This window comes from Dermochelys coriacea, chromosome 9, assembly GCF_009764565.3.
Source record: "Dermochelys coriacea isolate rDerCor1 chromosome 9, rDerCor1.pri.v4, whole genome shotgun sequence".
Classification (NCBI taxonomy): domain Eukaryota; kingdom Metazoa; phylum Chordata; order Testudines; family Dermochelyidae; genus Dermochelys; species Dermochelys coriacea.
Window position 1 is genome coordinate 77,367,890 of NC_050076.1, and position 24,406 is coordinate 77,392,295.

Consider the following 24,406-nt stretch of genomic DNA (forward strand, 5'->3'; position numbering starts at 1 on the left):
AGATACAGGCCCAATCCTGCAGGCCTTACTCAGGTAAAACTACTTTAAGTCTCTCCCTTGACCTTGAAAGGGAGTTTTACTTGAGTATGGAATGCAGGATGAGGACAAAGGAAGAATAATTAAATGCAACACATATTCAATTCAGTAAAATATGTTTGCTTTTTGGAAAGTGCAGAATTTACACAAGTAACTTAGGGCCTGATCCAAAGTCAATAGGTGTTAGATAAGACCCTTAGTTCCTTCAGAGCCATTCTAGTGTCTTGGGTAAATATGTACTTAGGCTTACATTAACATGTATTCATACTAGGTTAAAATATGCATTTAAGCATATGTAATGTCAAATAAATTACCCAGTTAAATATGTATTTTGATGCATGTATTATTTACCCCCTAGACAATCATGGCTTTTTTAGGTAAATATGTATTTAGGCACTTTAAAAATGTGAATCTGTGACATAAGATGCTTTAATGACTGCTATAAATCTGTTATAATTTATGACAAATATGGTACTTTAGGGCCTGTTAGTCTGTATATGCAACTCATTTAAATCAATGGTAATTCTGAGTGTGGCTCAATGGCAAAATTGGGTTTGTGGTTTATTGACCTAAGTAACCATAATGACATTTTTTAGCTGTAATATGTCAATCTCGCTGCCATGCAACCACTCCACACTGAGGTGTCTTCATGCTAAAGGTGACATTTTTGTACAAAATAATGAATGTCTATTTACAAGCAAACCATGCATCTAGAATAAACAGAAGGTTGTTTTTAATGCTCTTTCCCCTGATACCCAAAGGCACTCATCAACACTCTGGACTCATGACCTACAAATTTGTGTGATTAGTACAAATTTTTAGTATTACAATATTTTTTCAACAACTTCAGATGGCAACATTACATGAAATATTTCCTCACTGTAACAGTTTGTTTCTGGATACTAATCTATTAGTAGAAAAACACACCAACCAAACAAGAAATCATCTGCAGGAATTCTGGGCACATTGATCTGCCTAAACTGTTTTTGCTGTTCTTTTCCCAGGAATATTTCTATATACAAATGTGCCTGATTCACCAGTGTGTTACTTCAGTTATGTGTTGGTGTAACTCCATTCAGCGGGGGCAGAAGCTTCCTGTAAATGGAGGGTATGTGTTTGTGGAGAGCTAGGAGGGGGAGTGTGGGGAGGTACTGAGAATGGTGGGGGAGGGAAGCTTGGACCAGGCTGGGAACGACAATCCCATTGCAGCCCCTCTGGGTCCCATTCCCTGCCCCCCAGCACAATTGCAGGCACAGTGGCAGCTGCTCCAGCCTCTCTGGAGTGCTCTGCTCACCACCTCCCTGGGTAGGTACGAGTTTATATGGGAGCTAGTCCCTTTCCCCCCTGATTCTGCCACCCCATCTCCACTGATGTCAGTAGATTTACACACGTGTGAACTTGGAATAATTCAGTGGCAAATCAGGCCAATTAGTTTTACTTTTTACACATTTGTAGGATCAATGTAACACAACAGACAACGTAACATCATAACAGAGAACAATTTCACACCTTTTTATCCATCACAAAAAACCTTGTAATGTGTTGAGCATGAAGCTCACAAATTACAATTTAAACAAAATACCAGAACATATTTGCTTCAAATGGACCTTTTACAATTTAACACAAAATTCAAATGACATATTTTTTAAGAAAGCACTTAAAACCTTTACACTTATGTGCTGACATTAGGTTACTTTAAGCTGTAAACTTTGAGAAGTTTTTAGTATGATTAAATAAAATCAACATTACAATTTCCAGGCATTATTATGATTATTAAACAGATTGCAACATTGTAACAAGAAATAATGTAAACATGTAGCTCAGGATACTGGTACTGAAAAAAGTCTCTTAGAATTAACTCTGTAGAGATTTTTATGTGCACATTGTAAAATAGATAAGAACTGGAGAAGAAGTTACAGTATAGTATCTTTCAGGTTGATGTCAACGTTTTGCAAGCAGCAGTCTAAAAATATCACATCCCTATTTTAAATTAATTTACAGAATCAGTACTACCTTTAAAAAAATCTCCAGGTTCATACTGCTGCTATATATCAATGTAATTTATTCAATGAAATGTTAAAAAAGTTACATTTTGTAATTGTGTACATGTGTGTATATCAAATTATTACCCTCCAATAACCTCCAAAATTGAAAGACTACCTCTAGGTAAGAAATACAAGACCTTTTCAATAAATTAAAAGGGTTTAATTATACCTGAGACATTTTTGCATATTGGTGTCTTTGTACATTTACCTGTAGGTACTATAGTATGTCCTTTATGTTCTCTTAGAGCCTGAAACAAAGCCCATTGAAGTCAATTTAACTCATTCCATTAACTTCAATAGGTTTTGGTTCAGGAACTCATTGTATAATCTGGATGAATTTATAAACAGAAATGTGTCAGAATTAAAAAAAAATAAATCTGAGCCATTGTTATATGATTGCTTTATGCACATCCTCAGCTATTTCATTGTAGGCTGTACTTTTCACAATGAGATCTCCACTACTCAAATAAGTATTATAATCCTACTAGACATAGATGTCACATTTATGATGCGTCTGCTTGTTAGTCAAAACTGCTAACATTCTGAAATGTTTCCCCAGTTAATGGTGGGTTGGGTATGAACGGGCTGTAAGAAACCTCTCCTTCTTGGCAGACCTGTTTTCTGGTTCTTCAGAAGGTCACATTTCTTCACAAAATTCTAGTAACAGCCAAGGAGGTTTGGGGGTTTCTTGATAAGTTAGTGTAACATTATCATGTTAAGACCCCCAGTCCTGCAAACACCTATGCATGTGAACTGGTATTTTCAGAAGAACCCAAGGAAAAAGGTCCAACTCCCATTGAAATTCCATGAGATTTACATGGCTAACTCCTTTAGACTTTGAAAATCCCAGCTGTGCCTAATTTTACCCTTGTGAGTGGTCACACTGAAGTTAATGACACTATATATGTGCTGAAAGTTATAGCCTGAGCATAAGTATTATCAGGGTCATGTCTAAATGAGTTTACATGGGGTTATATGGTGCTGTTTATTTTGGTGAAAAGCAGAATAAAATTACAGATTCAATTTTTTATCTAGCGGAATCAAAAAAAATTTACTACACCAGATATGTGGATTATCTGGTGTTTTACTAGGGGAAATTTTCTGGAAGTGCTTAAGTGCCATATAGCCTTACCAAATACAATAAGATAGAATTTTAAATTGCCAATTTTATTAAGTACAGTTTACACAAGTGACAGGATAAGAAATCCATGAGCATAGTGGGGGAAGTGAAATGAAATGCGCCCTGAGACAAGCAATAGGGCATATTTGATAAATCAAGAAAAGAAACAGATAATAAATAATGTATTCATGATGGACATCACATGATTAATTTGCCTCTAAGTGGATTATTGCACCCTTCTTCCTTTGCACAATCATTTCACATGCATCATTCCATATTATTGAGTAGTTTTTATATTGCTCTACATTATACAGAAAGGGGCTAGCCCAAGTGCTGAGATTCAACAAAATCTTGTTTAAAAAACAGCTGTTTATGTTCTACTCTACAGACATTTTAGTGTCAGTAAGCAGAGTTACATTTCATTGGCAAGCAAATGATCATAGATATTAGAAACTATAAACTTGGAAATGTTTGAGTTAACATACCAATACGTAGCATATTTCTATGTAAAATAAATCAAACATTTTACGCACAGGAAATATTTTTCTAAGATTATCTGTATACAGGTAAAATACAGTTAACACTTTATAATATAATGGTCAGCCAACGTGGCATGATGTGAAATGATGCTACATCCTGTAACATCATGAGCTCTTGATACGGCAGAGTGACATATGAAGCATCAGAAATAAGAAAACCTGATGTTGACTAACAGCTTTTACTTTGTAACAGTATCCACTCTAAATGTTTTTGTCATTCGTGACTTTTTTTCAATCCCTGCTCCTGCTTCCACTTGAGTCATTGGCAAAACTCAGTTAGTTTCACTGGGAACAGGATCAGGTTAATTAGCCCCAATCCTGCGCACCATAAAGTGAATTGCAAAACTCCCATTCACTTCAAAGGTGCAGGATCAGACCCATTGTAGGTACAGGATATGTTAGATAACCCACGGGTGGAGTTCCAACAGCATATGTTTCAGCTTTCTATATAAATATATATATTTTTTCAGGAGCTATCCAGCATGACCAATTCTAGAATGCATTACGGCTTTCATGGAACAATTGGCACTAGGAGGCACTTAAGTGACATGTTTAAAACTTATCTTTGGTAAACACACACACAAAAACTTGCAATAATGTTTTATTTCCTGATCATGAACGAGATTTTAATTTGCTATTAGTATATGTGCGCGCACATCTAAATGTATACAGGACACTTCTAGTATAAAGTGACATATAAAATGCAACTAAGAACACTTTTTTAAAATCACTTCAAAATGACACAGTACTGTTCTGGTGAGGCTTTGTTTGATTGTTTTCATTATTACCATACGCTCTACATTTACACTTACTTTTTTTTTCCTGGTCAGTATCAAATATGTATAGAAAGAAAGCTTCCACATACTGAATGTTCAATTTCTTCCTCATGCTTTTAATATACTTTTCATAACTAATTGTGCAGAATAATTAAATCACCTGCTTATACAATCTTCGGTATCTGTAGTTCAGACTCAGGGCCCAATGCTGCGTTACATGCACACTCAAATTTCCTACTGAAATCATGGAGTGCACAAGAAATACAGGATAGGGCTACAATTTGGATTGATCCTGCAAGGTGCTGAGCACTCTGGTGAATGACCTCAACTGCTAATGTCCTTAATGAGAGGTGAGAAGTGTTCAACATCTTGCAGAATAAAGCCCATAGAGAAACACTTAACCTATGAGGGGTATTTCATCATTTCAGTCAATCAATGCAAATTCCAAAAATGATTTTACAGTCTGCATTGCAAAATAGACTTTAGCAGAGTTATATGAGTGAAACTGAGGAACAAATTTGGCCCCGTAGGTTCAATATATCCATAATATCAATGTTTTCTAAATCTATCATCTTTAAATCAGGTGTTTCTACTGAACAACTTTAAATTCTGTATCTTAGTGGCATATTTTTTCCAGCTGCACTATTTAAGTTATGCTAATGAATGGTTTAGAACCTAGAACAACTATGTATGGCACTTTGTACAATTAGAATTGTTAATATCTTTCTCTTTTTGGCCAAAAGGGATAGACAGCTCAGTCACAGAGTATATCTGCTTTAAGAACATATGACGGTCATCATGAACTTGCTGAATAATGGCCAGTGATTTTACATATACATAAATTATTTCATGATGTGCTTACTGGTGGTTTCAGCCCTGACTGATCAAAGACCGTTGGCAAACTGCACAAAAAATGACATTGAGTGATGTAATACTTGCTGTAACGAGGCCTTTATTTTGGACAAGTGCGGGAGCGGGGTGGGCAGTGAGAAGGCTAACTTTTACTAAACCATTCCACTTTGCATTTGTATATGAAATGGATATGACTGATAGATGATAGGTGGCTGTCCATGAGCAACATAGTAATTGCTGAAGTTCCTGTCACTGATATATGGAGCGGGCTGATAGTAGCACGTTACGTTGGCTGCATTGGGGATGATGTTTTGTTCTCCAAGTACTTTTAAAGCGAGAATTGTAATCATGTTTAGAGTTTGTCGTCGTTCATGTCCCATGAGACAGACTGTGCTCTCATTTACAACTCCGCGCAGAGTCATCAGGTAGTCATACTTGCTCTTTTCTTCCCCAATGAAATGGTTGCATAAATATGACTCAATTTTCCTTTGCTGCTCAGCCACATCAGGAAAATCAATGAAGAATCTGGAACACATATAACGTTCTAAAGATTTAATTTCAGCCTCATCTGCTGGTTTAAAGTCACGAACCAGAAGGTTGCTGTATTTCAGAAGGCCTCCACCTCTGATTTCTTCAGGATTCCTTGTGGAAATAAGTTTGTATTTTAAATGGTCCATGGCCTCATTGAAGTCTCCATACATGCTCTCTGCAATAATGGTGGGATGTAAGTCTTCTCTCAATTCACATTCCGTATCACTGTAAACATTTAACATGGAGTCCAGTATTATTTGAAAGGAGTCAACGCTAAATTCAAACTGTCGTCTGAGTGAGTTTACAAATTTTAGTTCTACATTCTTCCCACTGTTGTTTGACAATGAGATGAGGCTCCAGCGGTCATGATCAGTGGACACTTTGACCATCTTTTGCACATATGCATCTTTCATAGTCTGAGCAGTGATCTTTTCTTTATTGACACATTTTGGTAAAAAGTCCAGTAGGCAATTCAGAACTGCCTCCTTAACAACCTGAAATTCTTGTTCACTTGGTAGTTCAACACCAAAAATGATATCCAGGTCTTTGTAGCTAGTTCCATTCTGTTTCACAAGGATGTGACTAGCCGTTGAACCATTCAGGCGGATGTCTCTAACAGTGATTTGCTTCTCAGTAAGCTGCTCCTTTACAACATGAATGATATCCTTTGGCTTTACCTCCAGAGTTGGAAAATTTCCTCTTCCATGAATGGGTATTACCTCAGTTAATACTTGATCCAGTATTTTTATCTGATCCCAAGTGAGACTACTGAATCTGTGATCTAAATCCTCAGTCATTGTGAAGTCAGTTGGTTAACTAGGAAAAAACAACGGAAATATTAAGAGGAAAACATTAGGGACATACAAAAGCCTGTCATACACATCTTACCTGTAGAAGGCACAATGAGAAAGTAATACATTTTACATTGAGCTATACCATGAGCTGGATATCTGACTAAACCATTGCATTTTCATTGGCCATAGGTGAATTTGGATTTTCTCAAGGTTTAATCCTATCAAATAACATTATTTTATTGTTTAGTCCAGTGACTAAAATACTCTGAAGTAAATTTAGGAAACAGTATATTATTCAGTGCAAAACCAATCACAGATTAACAATGTAAGCTTCCTGGTTGTTACAATTAAATTCAGTATAGTTTTAACCTCCAGAATTAAATGGGCAAGTTCAGTTCTGTAGTCCTGAATAAAAAGCATCCATTGTTTTCAATGGTTGTTACACACATGGAACTGCTGAAGTGAATTATTTAACAAAAACAGAAATAATGCAAAATATTGATTTTCATGTATCTACCTCAGTATTTCTAATGCATTTGTTGCTGTAGTCTTCTAAATGCAGGGGTGCACAGCATCTCATATTTTTTCTTTTCTTTCCTTATGGTTTAAGAGCTGGATGCTGAGGAACCTGTAAAATTGTTCTCATAGAATCTCCAGGCAAGTCTATCTGACCTATTTAATTAACTGTCTGGCAGCACTGTGCAGACCTTGCAAGTTCTGGTTCGCAGATAATGAACCCACCTCTGGTTTGCATTGAGGTTTGGGTGCCATTAAGTAGAACCTTTCTGAAAGCCTCTCACCCCAGTCTCCAATATTTGTGACTGGAAATCAGTATAAAAGGCACTGGGTGAAATCATGACTTTAGCAAACTTAATTTTTATTTTTTTTTACATTTTTTGCTTTTATATCATTATATTAAGATAAGCAGGCAGTTAGACCAGTCTGTGGATTAATTGGTTTAGGATTATAATTCAAAAAAATTGAAAAAAAAAACAAAACAAAATGTTGTGCTCAAGATATTGCTAACGGAACATGTCCAAAACATTATTTTCATGAAGTTTCATAATGGGTTTTATGTAATTAAATACTCTAATTTTGAGAGTGTAAGTATGTACACTACAAATGTAATTAAACACAGTTACACAATTAGATAATTAGATGTAATTACGTAAGTAGTGAAGAACTGCACTCAAGAAACTACAAAGTGAAAAAAATTCACAGTTGAGTGTTAGACCTCCAATATGTAAGGAGAGAGACACTATCTTAACATTACCATTTACTAACCTAAATATTATTATTATTGAGTGGAAAATACTCTCCACATTTCTAACCTTTCCCCCCAGAATCTATTACTCCACTACTAAATAAATAACTAATGCCTTTTTGTGATGATTCCCCCGTAGCCTGCCTAAGCCTCCTCAACTCCTTTGCAGCAGTTAACCACCAAATACGTACTTAGTAAAGGAGTTTTATTGCTGAAATGCTACCAATCTTCTCCCTCAAAGGTCATACCATTTTTCATCACTCTTCCATAACTCCCATCATAACTCATGCATTGATACTGTGATTTGTTGATAACTTTTCAATTAAACTCAATGTTTGGTTGCTCTGACTCAGTGTGTTGAGTTTGAAGCTGCATATTGAGGCTGTGTTTGCTCTGACTCACTGGGTGATGGAAAGATGGATGGACCCTCCTGCACAGCCCAAGAGAGGATGCGATCTTTTGTTAATATGCTCACTCATGAGACTATCCAAATATGCAGGAATGAGCACTAGAAATTCCCCACCATGTGAGAGCTTGTTGCTCAGACATCTTATGGACATAGGTTTAGATAAGTACTAAAAATTGGCTTTGGTTAGTGGAAGCTATTGTATTTTCCTGTACATGCAATATAATTTTTACTCCTATACTGCACAAGCAGTTGAAGTCTTGTTTTTAGAATACACTGCCCTTGGTTTTGTGGATGATTAGCTTGTAGAGGTTTATGTTAAACTGAAGATATTCGTATTTTGAAATTTGTTCCTTAAATTGTGTCAGCTTTTATAATTATAAACAGAAAATAAATGAGTTTAATGTGACTACTTTCAAAACACATTACTGCAACACAATAGAAGGATAAGGAAGACAACGCTTACAATATACCTGAGCACTGTATATAAACAAAACTGATGTTTCTTGGTGGCAGTGTAATTAATCGAATTTCTTCTAAAAGTAAAATACCAAATTCCTTCCTTATAATGATTTTTGGATTAGTAGGTGTTCATTGTAACATGGCTATTTTATTAAGTTGATACATTAAATCAGCTTAGAACCAAAAGGTCACTTTTAAATAACAGACAGGAAGACTTTAAAGTGTAACTATAAAGATTTTGTAAAAGAAAAAGAATGTTTCACCATTATACTGGAAAGTACAATATTTTAATTTTTTTAACATACAGTATTCCAGGTCATCCAGGTATAACAGCTGCCAATGTTCTGTGGGTAACAATTAACCTCCAAACCTTCCCCCAAAGAGGAAAACTTAACTGACACGTAAGCAGTGAGTAATCCTATTGACTTCAGTGGGGCTATGCACATATTTAAAGTTAAGCTTGTGTGTAAATGTTTGCATGATTAGATCCTTATAGAAGAAAGCACGAAGCACTTTTGCTTAGAGAACTTTGTTTCTTAAATTCCATTTAAGGTGAAGAAAGGGACTTGACTGACTTTAAAAAATTGACTGGTTATTTGAAGCTCATCCTGTGGGTGCATATGAAATATGAGAAGTTTGAGTAGCTCTGTAATGGAAAGCAGTAACTTTACTGAGGATGTCTGACAACTGAACAAGCACATCACTGATGGATCAAGAGATAAGCCCCTCCACTGATAAAGAAAATCCTCCCATTTTCTTTTGGGAAAACAAAGTATCAGCAAATTGTAATGATGTTATTGTAACATTTCCTGGCTTTATTTTATTTTCTAATCCACAGTGAGAGCACATGAATATTGATGTATATTTTCTTCCCCTCTCTTCAGTTATATACAATCTATATATTTGAAAAATTTCAGGTAACTTGTAAACTTAGGTACAGTTTTGGGTGGTTGCTAAAGCATTTTATATTTATTTTTAATATTACTTGTAAGGGGCCACAATTCAGCAAGCTATCTAAGCACATACATAACTTTAAATGTGTGATCAGTCTTACTTAAATCAGTGGAACTAGTCATATGCTTGATGTTTTAAGCACTTGCTTAAATACCTTGCTAAATCAGGACCTAAATAGATTAGTATTTTGTTTGTTTTCTTAAACTGATGCTGAAAAGACTTTTTTCATGTGTTAGACTCAATCCCATAGTCCTCACACAGCCCGAACTTCCTCTTAGTTTAGCGTGACATATATAGATTCATAGATTTCAAGCCCAGAAGGGACCATTCTGATCGTCTTGTCTGACCTCCTATGTAGATAAACATTGTACACCTGTATGAGTTTAGGGTAGACAGTATTCAACATGAAAACTAAAGAAATTGCCCTTCTTCATATTCATTCCCTATGTGGCTATCATTGCACATTTATAATATTTACTAAAATCTGTTATAATGAAAACTGTGATCCTCCTTCCACAATCCTTCTCAAATCCCAGTACCCTGGGCTGGATTTAAATTGACTGACACCATAATTTCTTACATTCCCATGGGAAATATTTTAGATAGAAAATCTTATTTCAGTGGAGCAATATAAAAGGTCTTGTGAAATGCTGTCATGGATGAGAATTTCCAAATTCTAATAATATTTTTTACCCAGTTTGTAACTTCGAAGGAAGAGAGCTACATAGCCATCAGATTTCCACAGCCCTACATCTCTACCTATCCCCTCCTACACCATGACAAAGAATTTAACTTTGCAAAAATTTTCTGAATGTGAAAGCATTTCATATGTTTTACATTCAATATATTCCCCTTTTAAAAAATCTAGGTGAACAATGGAGGGCTACATGCTGACTAGAAGCATTACAGTGAAAGAAGGGAGTAGTCTTGAATATTTGTGTTGGAGACGTTTAATTTTTCTCCCAAGTAACTGATACTATAACTCATTAAAAATAATTTCCTAGTGAGATTTCTTAGAGTTCATTTGTGCATTTTCTTGTAACTCCTGCATTTTTATGGGATTTGTGATGTTATAATATCATAGAAATGTAGGGCTGGAAGGGACCTAGAGAGGATATCATAACCAGCCTTCTATGCTTAGGCAGAATTCCCTCATCCTGCAGCAGGTTATTAGATATTGCAGTAGACACAGATTCCTGAACTTAGCATTATCAGATAAATGAGGGAAGAACTGGTTTTCAGGCTTTTTCTTTTAAATGTACTTTCTAGAGCAGCAAAGCATAGGTTGGACAGGACATGTTAAAGTTATACCACATACTGAACTTCTTACAATGTAACGGATTACCTCCCTGGTGATTCAAGTTCTGGGCTATCCTTGAGTAGACAGCATAAATCATTCCAAGTGGTAAATGGTTTGTAATGTGGAAAAAATATTTACAGGGGTGGGTATGAGACTTTCAAACACATTTCCACTAAGTGTATATTAAAGGCCTGATCTAAAGTCCATTGAAGTGAATGGATAAACCTCCATTGATTTCAATGAGCTTTGAATCAGGCCCCGTTAGAGAATTTGAATTTAGTTCTACAGTGGCAAATCGTTAGTTCACCAACTCTCTGCACTACGTAGTCCTCAGGTACAGTCAAGTTCCACCAAAAAATAGATATGGAAAAAGAAAACCTTGCTGAAAAGCGGTGTCTACTTCATAAACTTGCAAAGAAATCTAGATATTTAAAATCTGGAGGACATTCTCTTCCAATTTCAGTCATGTTTTGACTATAAACTTTTTAACATCCTCTTTTTATATGCTCTATCTTACCATTTCAAAATATTTTCAGGGGGTTTATAATATGCTAACATTTTCAAACAGAACACATCCAAAGCAATTTTTGTAAATATATGCTTGCTCTATTCTGATCTCCTAGCTTTTATCAACACTAAGTATACAAACAAGCACACTGAATATTTTGATGCTCCATTTATCTTTACTTTTTTTCTGCATTTGACACAAGTCACTGTGAGACCTACCGTAGATTACATTAAAATGTCTCATCAGCTACATTAATTAGCATTGCTCTATTCTATAATATTGTGATTTTTTTTCCTAGTTCTGTGTTTTGGTTCACTGTACACTGGCTATCTCCATAGCTAATAACTTCCGTGCCATTTTATTTAACTGTATAGCTAATTTAAAGACATGTTTCTCCATTTGGTAGGAACCTTTCTTGAAGTAATCTACTTTGAGTTCAGGAACTATGCCAGCATTGGCAAGTGTGCATTTCTATTCACAGCACAAGTGTGCATGAGCGAAGTTTAAGCAATAATGGAGCAGAGATGAGGCACTCCAAGTAGGGAAATCTTCTCACCAGCCCCAATATAACCTTGGTTTTCAAGATCTTTTCCATTAAGCTAATGTTAATGGATGCAGCAAGGAGATTATTTGCCCTCTTATCCTGAGATTAGGCATGAGTTGCCATAAATCAGTACAGTTACCATATAGTTACTCTGAAATAACAAATAGTAACTCCAGTCCATCTGTTCTCCTGTGAGAAAAGGTTGCATGGCACTGCAAGTAAACCTTAACAGGAACCAAGTACTTCAGGCTGTACTACAGCATATCACCTTCAAGGACAGAACAAGTGAGTATTCAAAAGAGGAACAGGAGCATAACCAAATAAAATGTGCTTCATCTTTCTCCCAACCAGATCAAAGCTATTGGAAAAGCAGCACTGTCATGCACACATGCACTTGCCCAAGTACATCAGTTTGCAGAACTGTGAATCATAGAAGCAGTGATAATATACCCTGGCACAAAGCTGTGGATTTGGGAAAGGGAATCCAACAGCATAAGGTGAACAAAATCGTACAAAATGCTGTCCAAAGGGCTGAACTGGTGGTTGGCAGGAGGGGTTAACAGATGAGTAATGAGGAGCTTGCTTTGTGCATGCAGCACTAACTTGCAATTCATGTTGCTGGTTTCACACAGATTATTTCTTTTTTCCCCTCAATCTTTCTATCATGTCGCAGAACACTCTTTTTTAGCTGCATGTGGATCCACTTTCAGGTTACATATTGTATGCCATTATACCTAAGTAATCCCTTCATGTAGTATAGTCGTTTTTCCATTTAACTTCTTCCCTACATAGCATGCAAGGTACACCAACATATATGATTCCTGATAAAGAATGTGGCTTATAGCACAACTTTCTCTTGTAATGTAACATCTACTGCTAAGTTAAAAACTAAGGTAGAATGCCCAACATTAGATCTACTTTTGGCTATGATCATTTCTATTAACTTATAATGACACTTACTACATTATGTAAAGAAAAATACTTTTACTCTTGAATGCATGCTACAGGCTCACTAAATTATGGTACCATGTTTCCAGGAGAATGGAAACAAATAGAGACTTACTGTGGTAGGAATATTGCCAATCATGTACCTCAGTAGAGTTAATAAGATGACTCACTGGGTCCTTTGGTAAAAATATGAATCGTCATCTTGTCACCGATAAAAACATGAACCACCCAGGGAAAGCTGCAGGAAAAAAAAACAATTACAGTGTTTTTTAGATTAAATGTTAACTACTAGTCACTTGCTGTACATAATAAATCATGCATTATGGCTTGACAGTGCTGCAATCATGACAATAGCCTTGTAAGTCATAAATGATAAGATCAGAGCTATGAATGGGAAAATAGAGCAGTACTTAGAAAGAATTTGAGCTTCAGGTCATTCTTAATGTTCTGCCAGTGTGTTTACTCAGGCAGTAACTTGCAAGGCATTAATATTTTACTATTTCTCTGAGGGATTAAAGAATTATTACTTATAAACAAATTAACAGAGACACTGTGGAATTATACAAGCAAAGAATTAGAACCAATAACAACCCCAGCAAAATTAAATATTTTCCTTTCACAAATGTAGAGCAGGTTGTGTACATTTTCCAAAGATGTCTATGAATCACAGAGGGCTCTCATTCCCTTGGCAAGCCAGACAGCAACCAATTCATTTAAGACAAGCATAAATGGCACAGGTGGGAACTCCATGCAACTGCGTGTGTTGCATGGACTTATGGCCAGTTCTGCATAAACTATAAGGAATTTTTATTAACACTATATATGTGTGATCACAAAATTCCCTTTTATATACAATTACTATTTAACATTTGTTATTATTATTTAACATTTGTATTACTGCAGCACTAAGGAGCCCTATTCACAGAGCAAGACCTCAGTGTCTTAGGTGTTGCATGTACACAGAACAAAAAGGTGGTCCATGCCCCCAAGAGCTTATTTCAAGAAACACTGACAATCTGATTATTTTTAATCTTTCCTCCAACACTCAGTTATTCCAGCTATATATGTCCCAATGTGTATAAACTCTAAGAAACAGCAAGGACCCACAATCCATCACAAGAAGGGCTCTTGGGATTCTGTGATCCTGCAACCACAGAATTTATTCCTTTCCACGGAAGTATGAGCCACAATCTCCACTTTTATTTAAAAAAATATTTGTTTCTAATCTTTATGATTGCAGAGAGAACCTTGAAAACATGAACTGAGTGTAAACTGAGGCAGTGATATCTACCTGAGTCTGCAAAGAGCCCAAAATAATTACTCTGTGAGGTGGGAGCTGCCTTATTAATTTCAATTAGGGCCTTGTGGGTTTTTCGAAGATGCCACAGAACTCAGATTTTGGCTGCAGAATATGCCAGTTAGCTGCAGTCAGGAGCCTGACATTTTGTTTTCCGTCTCCTTACCCTGGATCTGACTGCAGCTACCTTTTGCTCTCCAGCTCTTCACAATGGTCAGCTAATTACAGTGCACACTCCCTGTATTATTCCATGGAGCCTGGCAGCAGAGAAAAGGAGCCAGAGTAGGAATCCAGTTTGCAGGCAGAGAGTGAAAGGAGGCAGAAGTGTAGGCTGGCAGCTGCAGAAAAAACAAAGCAGCTGAGGCCCAGGGAGCCTAGGAGATGAACTGCTGGTTATAAGCTCTCGCTGGGAAATATTGTCCAGGAGTCCTGCTCAGAACCTCCTTTCCCTGCCAACACTGAGAGAGCAGAGTTGGTCAGACCAACTGGAGAGCATAGCAAAATACCCATCCTCAAAAATAATCACTGTAAAAAATAAATGGAGAAATTTCACATCAATGAGTATTTTCAGCAGTGAGGTATGGCTGTGTGTTTGTGCAGGGATGAGAGATGATGGATATTTCATGATGATAGAACTGATATTGCACTAGAACTTAGGGGTTGCCATTGTGGCATTTAGGGAATATTCACAAGGTAGGACAGAGTTTTGCTAGGAAACATGCAAAATTTCTTATTCTGTAGTATGCTCATAAAAGCAACATCTGAGGCTAAATGCTTAAGCTGTTCTTTGGATACTCAGTAGTGGTAAATGCTTAAGCTGAGTATCTTTGGATACTCAGTAGTGGTCTATTGCTGATTCATATGCTGCAGAGAAAGATAGTGTATCCCTTAACTATTCTACACTCATATTGTTCCCAATATTTTTCAAAATGAATAAATATTCAAAAGCTGCCATAGGCAAAGTTTGGTTTTGTTATCCCAAAAAGAATACTTTTGATTCTTGAATACAAAATTTGGGCTGTGATTATGATGAAGTAGAGACACATGCATTTTAGACCTAATTCTAAAGTCCGGTATACATAATGATTGATAGAACATAGTGACAATGAGAATGGCCCAGTAGGTAAGGCATGGGATTGGGTTTCTAGTGCTCTGTTCCCTGATCTACAATTGAGCCACTGTGGGGCAGGTCACATGCAGTCAGTTTGTTAAACTGCTGACTCTCCATGCCTGGGTATCCACTTTGAGACATGGTGGCACAGATTTTCAGAACCGTTAAGCACCTGCAGCTCCCATTAACTTCAGCTGGAGTTATGGCTGCTCTTCCCGTCTGTCTCAAATTGAGTACCCAGAAATTGAGGCATTCAAAATCAGTGGCCGGTTTCAAAAATTCTGGCTTTTTATCTTTCTGTGCCTCAGTTTCTAAGTGCAACAATTGTATTTATTTCTTTAGATTAATACAAAGTAAAACCTATCCTTTCTCTCTAGCACCATGACTCAATTTAAAATTCACATATCAAAAATGCCCATCAGTATGACTAATCTCCAGCAAACGCAGGCAAATTACAGACTGAAACAATCCTCCTTTTCCATCTATTAACCATCCTCATAATTATCTCTCCTTTTCAAGTGATTGGGGGGACGGGGACGTAAGCTTTGCAGTGTACCCTGAATGTTATCAAATTTGGACTACTGAAGACAAAGGAGGGAGGAGAGTACAAAGCCAAGGGGCTTTGGATGAGATGTAAAACTAAGGACACAGCCACTTGGGGTCCATTAAGATCTCCTAGTTGCGTTAAACATGTTGTTCTGTCTAAATTCTAATTTAGGAAGTTGCATTCTGCCTATCTAATTTCTCTTCACTTCCTATTTTAAGATCCACCCCAGAATTAGCTAAATTTCATGACAGAAGAAATAATCCCTGTGTATACTCTATGCATAGTGTGTGTGTAGGTTTTTTAAGCATTCTGGAATCCTTTGTGATGAAATATGTAGTTTTTTTAAAAGTTAGTTCATTATCATTATTGCAACAACAAAACCACTGCTGTATAAAAGCATAACAACAACTGTTGTGTCTAATAAGCAGAAACTTATTTTATTCACCTTTAAAATATCTGTTCACATTGTGATGATTTCTCCTAGTGATAAAAATTATTTTACAAAATGTTGATGCTATTTAAATATATAACAAAACCATCTGAATGCTAAAGTAAGCTCACTTCAAACCACAGTGGGATGTCAACATATCTTTATTAAACAGAGCTTCTTTAATTTGGCTGTTACTGCTGTAACAAGCTTTTAATTTAAGTATTTTTGAAGATAATTTCAGAGCCCTAAAATAATGTAGTCCTGATACCTATAACAGGGTACATCTTGCATAACTGATTACTCATAAAATTAGTTTCCTGTTCATGGGTGAATTTGCCTTCAATTGTTTTTGATTTTTTATATAATACTATAATTACATACATACATACATATATATTTACATATAATTTATATATAATTACTAGAGCTACTAATAAATTATGAATTCATGTTTATATTTTCCAAATTACAAACACTATTCCATGACTACAAAATGTAATACTGGACTTTCCTTTTAATGCTACATTTACTTTATAAGCTACATTTTTGAAGTGGAGCTAATACATGAAATATTTTACTAATTTAAGTACCTGCTATACAAGAATTTATTCTTAATTTTGCATCAGTAAGACTTGGGGTTCCCCTACAGCACTTCACATAACATAGCTCTTTTATAATTAAAGAAGTCTCATTCAGCAAGAGAACAAGTTTTTTCTACAGTTCTATAATAAAGTAAACTGCATCATTTCACTCAAATCATATCAGGAAGAAGGAACAGGCAACCACAAGATCATAGTATTGCTGTTTTTCGATGCTGAAAGAAGGATGAAATGTCACTGATGACGTTATTGCCACACTGCTGAAAGACAGTAAAACTGATGAACCAAGGAAAAATGTGAAGCCTAGCACAGATGTGTGTGTTCATCAGTTTCATGCTGCCATCAATAATGGATGTTGAATGCCATGCAGTTGATGACATCAACTTCTAAGATAGTGTTATTCAAGCTTCCTATCATCCAAATTTATAAAAAGAGGAATCTCCATGGCATTTGGATGTCCAAAAGCCAGGCCCTGTATGCCAGGTACAGATGTAGAGAAAGAGAACAGTGTAGAAAAGGATCAGCTAACATTGTCACTCACACTGTAATACTAACTCTGTAGTATTGTATAGAAAAATCACAGCCTTTTGTTGATATTTGGTAGAAGAAACAGTGTCTGCAGCCAGATACTTTGAATAAAAACAAAAATAATACTACTAAATTCTAAATTCTATTTATTGATATTCAATATTTGTAAATGCTAGTTTTACAGATATTTTATATGCTACATTCTAGTTTTGTAGATCAGTGGCCTGTGGGTAAACTGCTGATACCCTGTGATAACTGATGTAAATAAACCTGTTTTTTCTTGAAAGGTCCCTGAATTTTTGTCTCCTGCCCCTGCATTGATGCTTGAAATAGACCTCTCTATAATTACAAACTCATTCTGGCTAATGAAAAGGAGTCAGATTAAATACTGAGTAAAATATATGAAATATGAGAAAAAACAATAGACACAGCGAGGCGGGGGACAAACTCTGTTCGAACACCCATGCTGCTCCTTGGAAATCAGTGGGATTACATGGGTCCTAAGAGCAGAATTTGGCCCAAAATTGTTCATGACCAAACATTTTACCATAATGCAACAGATCTGTCCCCTAGGTCCTGTTCAACACCACAGAACCATGCATACATTTAGTTTGCCCATGGTGTAAGAGCCAAATTTGACCCAAAGTTTGGTTCCAAATCCTATAAAGGCTCCATGGGCTTGATCCTGCACCATTAATCCAATGGAAGATATACCATTGACTTCAGCGGATTAGCATTGACTTCAATGGGAGCATCAGCAAACCCCGTATGCAGACCTCCTACCAAAGTCAATGGGAGTTCCACACATAGAAAGATAAAACAAATCAAATGAGAGAGTGTGTTTTGTTTTTGTTTTCCTTATATACTGCCTTTCATTTAACATTAGCCAAATCATACAGTCCTAATATAGGCAACACTTGTACAGGAGTTTTATTCTGAGTAAGAACTAGAAAACAGATCCTCTTTCTTTTTTGTTTTCTTTATTATGTATTGTGATAACATGCTTGAAATTCATAGAAGTTGAAGACGCTGAACTGTTTGGTTTCCATATACAATATATTTTAAATGGCAAACTGTTAATCAAAACTGGACATACAACAGATCATGTCACCTTTACACATGCTGGCTATTGCTTCTGTCCACAAGTAGTCCCAATGGATTCAATGGGATCCGCAGAATAAGGCAGTTCTCAGCATGAGTGAGGGTGGCAGGGTATTACACACCCCATTATGCTCAAGGACTGAAAAAACCTGAGGGCTCAAATTCATTCTATTGCTACATCCAGGCAGCTTCATTTATTTCAAAGGAGTTCCATGAGTATAGCTGAGAGCAGAATATGATCATCTTTCTGCCCTATTGAAAATCTGAAGTAATGTCTTTGAAACCAACAGAACTACTCTGGATTTACACCAGTGTAACTGAGGGCAGAATTTGTCCCCAGAACACAGATGATGGAGGAAAGTAAGCACAGAGAATACTGAATGTCACTATTGTTGTGTGTAGGAACTAGAATTTTAGTATCTTTTGAATATATTGATATAAATCCTGCTTGCCTTACACAAAAATAAGTAAACTTTAATGTAACTTTAATATAATTAATCATGTGATTTGCTCCATTTTTGATGTCTGTAACACTACTTGGTATGTTACTTGTCCCTCTCTAATGGCTGGTCAATAGTGTACATGAGCCTACTCTAGATACTCGTGATTGGAGTTCCTCTTAACTGAAGTAGTAGTCTTTCTTTTAGCTTTGGAAGTTCTAGGTTCATTCCTCTGCCCAGGAGGACAGTCATTACATTACTTTCATTTGTATCATTTGAATAATTGCTCTCCATACAGTATATAATATAACACTGCATAATTTATGCCACTTTGAGGAAACAAAACACAATGCACAGAAAAAAATTGCCTTTAGACACAGACCAGAGCAAGGATCATGTGTGAGCTGCACCTGTGAGGCTTCATGCCTCAGATACACCCCTTTGAGGCATAACTCCATCTCTGTGTCAAGGGGTAGTAATTTGATGCTGATATATACTAACAGAAAGTTACAGAACTTGCCCACCATCACTCATGCTGTTTCAGCTGTGCTGACCAGAAAATTGTGGGAAAGTGTTGCCCAGCTCCACCCAGTCACCCAGCCATGCCTGCTAGGCATCCACTTAAGGCTTGGCTTGGTTTGGTTCAAAACGCCCTGAATTCAATCGAAAGACTCCTAGTGACTTCAATGGGCTTTGTATCAGGCCCTTCTTTCTGTGTGCTAGCTAGGTGCATAGTTTGGACAGCTACACAAGAGTGTAAGAGGTGGGGTTCTTATCCATCTGTATGGCATGTAGTCCAAATCACAATATGACTTTAAAGTTCAAGAAAACACAGTTTAAATCTTAGTCAGGGAGTCCCCACCATCCATTCACTTTGATTTCTCATTCATTTTCTGAGTTAGTCCATGTCACTACTGACAACTACATTGTGTTTTTTTAAATCAGTCCTGAAAAACCTGTTCTTTGGAATAAAGCACACAATACAAAGCATATGCTTGTTTAATAAACCATCTTCCTTATGATGGAATAATAAGCATGTTTAGTTTTAAGAGTTAAAAATGTACCATAAAGAGATGTATTGGCAGGGCTGGGCAGAAGGAGATAAGGAGTCCCAGTTCATTTTTTGTTGTTGTGAAGAAATTATGTAACAAATGTATAGCCCCCCTCTTTTTCTCATCACAGGTTGTTTGTGAGCCAATCTTGATTTCTGCAAATGCCTTCCTTATTTAGAAGTCATCACCAGATAGTTTCTGTGAACAAATTGCAATCCATTGTCTGTCTGTCCAACGACAGACCCTGAACTCCTTGGGGTAGGGACTGTCCCTTTCTGAAGGGGCTTAACACATCACAAATGCTAAATAATTAATAACAACATTGGTTGCTATTTAAACTATTTGCAATTTATTTGTGCTGTGTGATTTATCACCTAAGTCACATGGTATGATTTCTACTTCCTAGTTGGATGGATAATGAATAGTGAACAGCACACTTCCAGTATGATTTTTTTGGGAAATTATCATTTGTGCCAAAATTCATAAAACTTTTGGGATTTATCCACACGTCCAGAAATAAACCACTACTAATGTGCAGTGAATGATAAATCCCAACAAATTATAGCAGAGCAAATCTGCCACATTCATTCACAAAAATATTCATAATTCACTTTTTGTATTATTTAATCTGCTGTAGTGACAAACACTAGATCCCGAAGTCATTTAGTTACTCTGGATTTTACACTAGTGTAAATGAGATCAGAATCTGGTTCATAGGTTATAAACTAATTTATCAGTTAAATTCACATCTACTACAGGATTATTTTTAAGTCTGAGTTCTTAAATGTTACTATAAACTCAACTAGTATTCTATTCCTATTTAGAAGCACTGAGACACTAAAGTGACAGGAATCATATAAGTAGATAATAGATAGACAAGGTGGGTGAGGTAATATCTTTGATTACACCAACTTCTGTTGGTAGAACAGACAAGCTTTGGAGGTCCACAGAGCTCTTCACAAGTAGCTTTTGTCTCTTACACTAACTGAAGTTGTTCCAATCAAAGATATTACCTCACCCATCTTGTCTCTCTTCTATCCAGGGACCAACACTAGATTACAGATGAATGAGTTCTGGGCAAGTGATGATTCCTCTGGGCAAGCTGATGAATCTAGTTTTGAGTTACCAAAACCAAAACCAGGAGACTGTACACACCATGACCAGGTAAGATCTAAATATAGTTTAAATAGCTGGGAGGCTGTTTGCACCCTCCTATCCAAAGAGGGCTATCATTTCCTAAATTTTTGGTTGTTGGTCTCCTAATGCTTATGCCAGGTGCCAGCTTCAGTTGGTTATGATTACAAAAAAAATTTCTTAAATCAACAGATCCCTTGCTTTCCAGTGAGGAAAACCATTTTAACCAGTGATTTATCTGTGAAATCCTTAGTATGGGAGAAGTTACACAATGGTCTTGAAAGTAGAGACCAAAGCGAATAGCCTGTTGTAACATTTAAGCGAATGATAAAATACATCACTACAATATAGAGCACAAAGGAAACATACTTCCTTGGGGCAGCGAAGTTATTGAACAATTAGATCTACAGAACAGTTTATATTGAGCGTTGGGGGAGGAAAGGAAGAAATTTCACTTGCTGCTTCACTCCAAATAAACCAGTGGGCTCCCCATTGACCCCTGTTTCTAATCCTCCCTTAACCCCAAAACAGAAAATATAGAGCAATGAACCCAAACCAGCGGTGCACACTGTGTCTCCAGCTTGTGCAGGCAGGAGCTAGGGTGAGCAGCAGCCGGCATGAAGCACCATTACCGGCTCTGCTGTCCGGCATGCCATCTGCCCACAACCCCGCCCACTCTTGCGAAAGAAGTAAAAGCCCACGGGTCGCTATGGCCCCAGAAGGCACTGGTAGTACAAAGTACGACTCGGGAATGCCAGGTGCACGGGAATCTATAGCATCAAAGGTAAAGGGACCCTATAGCAGCATCAAAGGTAAAGGGACCCAGGGAGCCTAGTGCACCATGGAGCCTATAGAGCTCAGGATCTCTTATCACGCAGGGAACCTAGAGCACCCAGGGACACTATAGCACCAGAGGGAGCCTATAGAACTCAGGATCCCTCAGCACCCAAGGACTCTTCGAGCACCCAGGAACCCTGCAGCACCAGAGGGAGCCCACAGAGCTCAGGATCCCTCAGCACCCAGGAACCCTGCAGCACCACAGGGAGCCCACAGAGCTCAGGATCCCTCAGCACCCAGGAACCCTGCAGCACCACAGGGAGCCCATAGAGCTCAGGATCCCTCAGCACCCAGGAACCCTGCAGCACCACAGGGAGCCCATAGAGCTCAGGATCCCTTAGCACCCAGGAACCCTGCAGCACCACAGGGAGCCCACAGAGCTCAGGATCCCTTAGCACCCAGGAACCCTGCAGCACCACAGGGAGCCACAGAGCTCAGGATCCCTTAGCACCCAGGAACCCTGCAGCAACACAGGGAGCCCATAGAGCTCAGGATCCCTTAGCACCCAGGAACCCTGCAGCACCAGAGGGAGCCACAGAGCTCAGGATCCCTCAGCACCCAGGAACCCTGCAGCACCAGAGGGAGCCCACAGAGCTCAGGATCCCTCAGCACCCAGGAACCCTATAGCACCAGAGGGAGCCCATAGAGCTCAGGATCCCTTAGCACCCAGGAACCCTGCAGCACCAGAGGGAGCCACAGAGCTCAGGATCCCTCAGCACCCAGGAACCCTGCAGCACCACAGGGAGCCCATAGAGCTCAGGATCCCTTAGCACCCAGGAACCCTGCAGCACCAGAGGGAGCCACAGAGCTCAGGATCCCTCAGCACCCAGGAACCCTATAGCACCAGAGGGAGCCCATAGAGCTCAGGATCCCTTAGCACCCAGGAACCCTGCAGCACCAGAGGGAGCCACAGAGCTCAGGATCCCTCAGCACCCAGGAACCCTGCAGCACCACAGGGAGCCCACAGAGCTCAGGATCCCTCAGCACCCAGGAACCCTGCAGCACCACAGGGAGCCCATAGAGCTCAGGATCCCTTAGCACCCAGGAACCCTGCAGCACCAGAGGGAGCCACAGAGCTCAGGATCCCTCAGCACCCAGGAACCCTGCAGCACCAGAGGGAGCCCACAGAGCTCAGGATCCCTTAGCACCCAGGAACCCTGCAGCACCAGAGGGAGCCCACAGAGCTCAGGATCCCTCAGCACCCAGGAACCCTATAGCACCAGAGGGAGCCCATAGAGCTCAGGATCCCTTAGCACCCAGGAACCCTGCAGCACCAGAGGGAGCCACAGAGCTCAGGATCCCTCAGCACCCAGGAACCCTATAGCACCAGAGGGAGCCCATAGAGCTCAGGATCCCTTAGCACCCAGGAACCCTGCAGCACCAGAGGGAGCCACAGAGCTCAGGATCCCTCAGCACCCAGGAACCCTGCAGCACCACAGGGAGCCCATAGAGCTCAGGATCCCTTAGCACCCAGGAACCCTGCAGCACCAGAGGGAGCCACAGAGCTCAGGATCCCTCAGCACCCAGGAACCCTGCAGCACCAGAGGGAGCCACAGAGCTCAGGATCCCTCAGCACCCAGGAACCCCACGAGCACGCCGGGATCCTGTGAGATCAGCGTCCCTAGCGCTCACGGGCGCTACGGCACCGACACGCACGCGGCGGCCGCCGGGACTCACCGGGCTGGAAGCTGGGCCCCCTTCTCGCCCTGTCCTCTCTCCCTCTTCCTGCCCACGGTCTCCGCGCCCCTCACCGCCCCGTCCGCGCCGCTCCGGGCTGGCTCAGCCTGCGCCGCGGAGGGCGCCCGGCGGGGAGAGAGACGCACAGGCGCAGGGACCCGCCGTCCCCCGTCGCCGAAGCGGAGCCCGCCGGGGGAGAAGCGGAGAGTCGCCGAGCCTGAGCCGCCGCCGCCGCTGTCCGCGGCCAGCCTGGTGCTGAAACGAGCCGCCGCCCCCTCCCCCGGATCAGCCCTTGTAGCGTAAACCCGTGGCCATGGCAACCCGGCGTCACACAATTCGAGGCGGCGGGGACCTGCGCGCGCCAGGGCGGCTGCCGCGCCCCGGCCCGCCCCCTGGCGCCGCCCAGCGCGAGCCCTCCGCCCGGCTCGGCCACCCCGCGCGCCCCAGGGCGGGTGCTGAGCAGCTCCCGCGGGCTGCAGCGCTGAGCCCCTCCCCGCAGCCCCCTCTCCCCAGCGCGGCCATGGTGAGCTCCGCGGGGCGGGGGCGGCTCTCGCGGCCGTACTACGCGGCTGTT

General features: G+C 39.4%; 1 protein-coding gene across 1 annotated transcript; it reads right to left on the reverse strand.

The window, feature by feature from the left end:
- Positions 1-1,373: 1,373 nt before the first annotated feature.
- On the reverse strand, positions 1,374-24,142 carry LOC119861427 (terminal nucleotidyltransferase 5C-like). The gene is made up of 3 exons (XM_038416548.2): positions 23,833-24,142; positions 13,195-13,317; positions 1,374-6,715 (listed from the first exon to the last, which is right to left on the reverse strand). Exon 3 carries the CDS (start codon positions 6,694-6,696, stop codon positions 5,521-5,523), a length of 1,176 nt encoding a protein of 391 aa, XP_038272476.1. The 5' UTR covers positions 6,697-6,715; positions 13,195-13,317; positions 23,833-24,142; the 3' UTR covers positions 1,374-5,520.
- Positions 24,143-24,406: the final 264 nt, after the last annotated feature.

Bases quoted from the DNA above. Each gene is read 5' to 3' on its own strand.
- LOC119861427 (XM_038416548.2), bottom strand. From the start codon at position 6,696: ATGACTGAGGATTTAGATCACAGATTCAGTAGTCTCACTTGGGATCAG.